The sequence below is a fragment of the Pteropus medius genome, unplaced genomic scaffold (genome assembly GCF_902729225.1).
Source record: "Pteropus medius unplaced genomic scaffold, Ma_sr-lr_union100, whole genome shotgun sequence".
Classification (NCBI taxonomy): domain Eukaryota; kingdom Metazoa; phylum Chordata; class Mammalia; order Chiroptera; family Pteropodidae; genus Pteropus; species Pteropus medius.
The window spans coordinates 1,970,169-1,974,188 of NW_024350922.1; the positions used below are offsets into that span (position 1 = coordinate 1,970,169).

General features: G+C 53.6%; 2 protein-coding genes across 4 annotated transcripts in view; one reads left to right on the top strand and one right to left on the bottom strand.

Annotated features, from left to right (window-relative positions):
- Positions 1-3,815, bottom strand: part of IGSF6 (immunoglobulin superfamily member 6) — a 6,122-nt gene extending 2,307 nt beyond the window's left edge. Inside the window, exons 1-4 of the mRNA XM_039840238.1 lie at positions 3,093-3,815; positions 2,297-2,656; positions 852-958; positions 200-247 (exon numbers count right to left, since the gene is read on the bottom strand). Of these exons, the coding sequence (XP_039696172.1) occupies positions 200-247; positions 852-958; positions 2,297-2,656; positions 3,093-3,303 (726 nt within the window). The 5' untranslated portion in view covers positions 3,304-3,815. The remainder of the gene's footprint in view (positions 1-199; positions 248-851; positions 959-2,296; positions 2,657-3,092) is intronic.
- The window catches only part of METTL9 (methyltransferase 9, His-X-His N1(pi)-histidine), a 31,602-nt gene that overhangs the window by 24,210 nt on the left and 3,372 nt on the right, over positions 1-4,020 (top strand). The gene's annotated exons all lie outside the window — the stretch shown is intronic.

Genomic DNA, 4,020 nt, shown 5'->3' on the forward strand with positions numbered 1-4,020 from the left:
TAATGGCGGAATTTATGGCTGAGAACTATGAGGTTTAAATCACAGTTTACCACTTGAGATTGTCGAGTTTCTCAACAATAGGAAACAGTAGCTGTGGTTCAAAGTTACATGATGCTCTCCCTGTTTCTTAAATGTTTTGGATTCGAAATAGTTATAAGTAGCTACAGTATAAAGATGTTTTATAAGCATTGATCTGTACCTTTTGTGAATCTTCTGTTTCTTTGTTTCTTCGAGTGTTAGGTTTTGACTGTCAAGACAAAAAGGAAAGTCAAGTTAACTTAATATTTAAGTGATATATAGTAAGTTAATAATTTTCAATTTTCATGTCACTTCTGAGATGCTTTTATGAAATTAATAAAATAACAACAAAACTGCTGTTGATTACTGGATTTAAATTAAGTAATCCCAATATAAACACATACAGACCAGACCCCCTCTTATAGCACATGAGCAGCCAGGAGATATTCTTTCTCAAAAATTGTAGGCATTTAAAAAATATTTTAGGGCAGTTTCTAATCTCTTTGCTAAACCCTTTCTGCTCATTCTTAAACCTTTCATAGATCATGGTACTCACCCGTTGCGGGAAGATGGCATATTAAGATGGTTATAAAGAGGGGCCCTCATTCCCATCTTATGGGTTTTAAAGAGGTAACCCTGTAAATTGCGTACGCTGGCTAATGATCCTAGGGATGAAAATGCATGCCGTCTGCTGCAGACATCTGCCGATGCGCAGGAGCATGCTCGCTGGGCGGGAGCTGTTGCCCAGGCTCACGTGCTGAGAGCTGGCGGTTATTTCCTTCTGCTGATGCGCAAGACCATGGGGACATGCCCTGCACAGAAGTCCCACTTACCGCAGAGAGGACCGAGAAGACCACCAGCAGCCCGACGAGGTAGATGGAGAGCAGCGACGTGAGGGCGGTCAGGAGCCACCGCAGTTCCTTGCCGAGAACCCTTGTCCCTTCATCCGCGCCAAAACAGAAACGTCACGGTCACTGTCACTGCGCCTACCTGCAGGGCGTGGCTGAAGCCAGGCGCTAGAGGCGGAAAGGGGTCACGCCCTGCCGGGCTGCTCGCCTAAAAGTCATTCGGGGTCTCCTGATCCAGAACACACCCACGTGTATGACATTGTTAAAGCCAGCTCATCAGTTCTTTAGATGTATCACACTGGAAAGGTCACTCATTTTTAAAATCAATTGAAAAAAACTTCAATTACTTGTCACGATGCTAAGGATCACTTTTTATGTAAAGCATTACTTTAAGTTAGGGGAACTGTTCAAGACAGTTTGTTCAAGGGCACTTAACATTGTTTTTGGTAGAAACAATGGACAGCGGTCTCTGAGAGCCTGCTGCGGAGTGAAGCTGTTTTCCCGTGTGTTCGTCAGGGCCACATTGTAGCCTGGCGGTTGTCGCGTGCTTGTTTTAGTATCTGTGGCTCACGGGTATTGACTGAGCACTTGCTGTAAGGCGGGTGCCAGTCAAAATGCGCTGTGCATTAGCTCATTTACAGTTTATCCTGACAGGCGAGAGTAAACTAAGGGCTCATGGTAATGGATGGCCAAGCCCGTAGCACACCCCGGGAATCACGAGTGGGGGTCGCGAGGGCAGCGCTCGGCCCCAGGTCCTGCCGGGAGGGCTGCTGGGCTGGCCCGGCTTGAGGCCCCGTTTTACCGATCCCAGCAGTCCTTAAGGGAGGAGACGAAGAGGCCAAGGCCTTACTGCCCGCTCTCCTGACCCCAGAATCATGTGACGCTTTTTTTCTGAAATTCTTCAATTTATAGGACTTAGCTAGGTTCACTGTCCTCACCTGAATGAGGAAATTGTCTTGAGTTTTCACAAATCTCAAGAAGCCAGAGTCACACCGATCCCTCTCTCCTGTCCACGCAGTGGTGGGGTCAGGGATTCCCCCCCAACCCCCATAGCTTCTCCCCAAATTCGTGTTTATTCTCGATAATGCATGTTTTTTTCTGGGTCCAATTTATTGACCCCAATGCCCCTCCAGCACTTTGTTCTGGATGGTATGGTACTGGCTCGCTCTGGAGAGTGCCAACAGTGCCACATGCCCCCCTTTGGCCTCCATGTGACACACCGCTCCCCATAGTGGACAGGAGGAGTGCACGGTTGGCCCCGCACGCGTGACGCCTGGGCGTGGCAGGGAGCCGGCCCCGGGCGTGGCCCTGGCCGAGGAGGCTGAGGAGGGGGCTCACAGGGGGCGCTGGGGCAGTGAGCTGGCACTGTTCTCTGTCACTGTGCGCGTCACGGTCAGGGCGCCGTGTTGGGGACGCCGGGGCCCACGGACCTCTCACCACTAGCACCGTCCCTTCTCCAGCCCGTTTGGCCTGCGGCGCCTTCGAACTGGTTACAGCTATCCCACAGATGTAGATGGCGCTGTCATTGGCCGTCACCCTGTTGACTGTGAGGGAGACCTGGCTGTGTGCCAGATCTGTCCTCACCGTGAACTTGTCCGCCTCGCTCTGGCACCCGTCCGAGCAGAGGCTCTCCAGCTGCTGCGCGCCGAGGCGGAACCACAGGCTGGTGGGCGGCTGGGAGGGACACCCCGTGGTGGAGAAGGAGCAGGGCACGGTCACGGCCCCCTGCGTGTAGTCCACCTCCAGGATGGGCGGCTGCGACACAGAGACCGTGCAGTTGCCCGCCGCACCTGTCGGGGGAGAGACGCGTGAGGGCCGGCTTCCCGCTCCCCGAACCCCCGCCCCCCGCGCCACCAGCCAGCACCCCCTCCAGAAGTGTGACGCCAGTGCTCCGCACTCCCGAACCCCGTGCTCGCCCACGTAACCTGCTGTTACGGGGACCGCCCCGGAGAGCGATTGGGGGACCAGCCTCGCGAGCACAGGCGGCCACAGCACTGGACCCATAGGTCCGGGTCCCGAGCCCGCCTGGCCGGCTGCCCGGACGCTTCCGGCCGGTCCCTCAGCCACACCTGGCCACCGGGGTGGGCTCGGGGCGGGGGAGGGTGGCAGCCCCTTGGGCTCAGCTCAGCTGTGGGAATTGGGTTTCGCCTCAGGGGCTCAGAGTTGCTGGGAATTCCTGGCACTTCACAGTTGTCCCCGTGGAAACACTGTGAAAGGCGCACGCACACCTGGGGACGCGCAGCCCGGGCTCCGTTACTGGCCAGAGGCCCAGCGAGCTGGCCCAGCCCGGCCGAGCAGATGCCATTTCTCCCTGCCACTTTGTCACCGCCTTGGGGTGCCCGCAGCTTTTATCTTCTTCGACGAACAACTTTGTGACAAAGGACACAGACTTAAGTGGGGATCCGCAGCCCTGTGTTCTGTGCGTCTGTTCCCTCATCGGCCCGATGCGGTTCCTAAAAGGGCGGCCGACCTTTAACCTGTCCTTGGAGGTTGGCACCCCAGGGTAGAGCCCGTGTTTGCAGCCTTGGAGGTTGGCGCCCCCTCCTACTTCCCACTTCCGCCTGGTTGGCCCAGGGGGAGCCGCCCCCCCACCCCCGACTGGCTGCTTTCTGTGGGAGTTTAGACTTGGGAGGAAGCGTCTGTTTCTCCCCTAAGCCAGTTAAACAACAGCTCAGCAAAAAAAGGAAGTTTGGAGAACATGTCACACCACAACCTGCTCCTGTGAAATTTTTCTCTTAAGAACTCTCACACTCTGTAGGGTTTGTTTTTTTTTAAACACAGTACCCTCCGAAAGATTGAAAGTTTATCTCATCGATGGATGGCATAAAAAAAGATCACTTTACTGTTTTTAAAAAACAAACTGAAAAATAAATGGAAAGCGAATTTTTGACAGTTCACAAAAGCCTCTTATGGACCATTTCCCACTCAGGAGCCAGTGCGGTGAGCCCGCTCTGCTGCCGCCCGCTTCGGCCCGTCTCCGTCCCTGTCCCCTCACCGGCTCCTTCACTTCCTCGTCATTTTAGGGCGGGTCCCAGACTACCTGTCTGCACGCTTTTCTGGACATAGCTTTAAAAGATCAGGACCCTTCTTTAGAATAACACCAGTTAAAAGTTTACAAAAGTAATATATACTCATTAGAAAAAATAAGAGTATT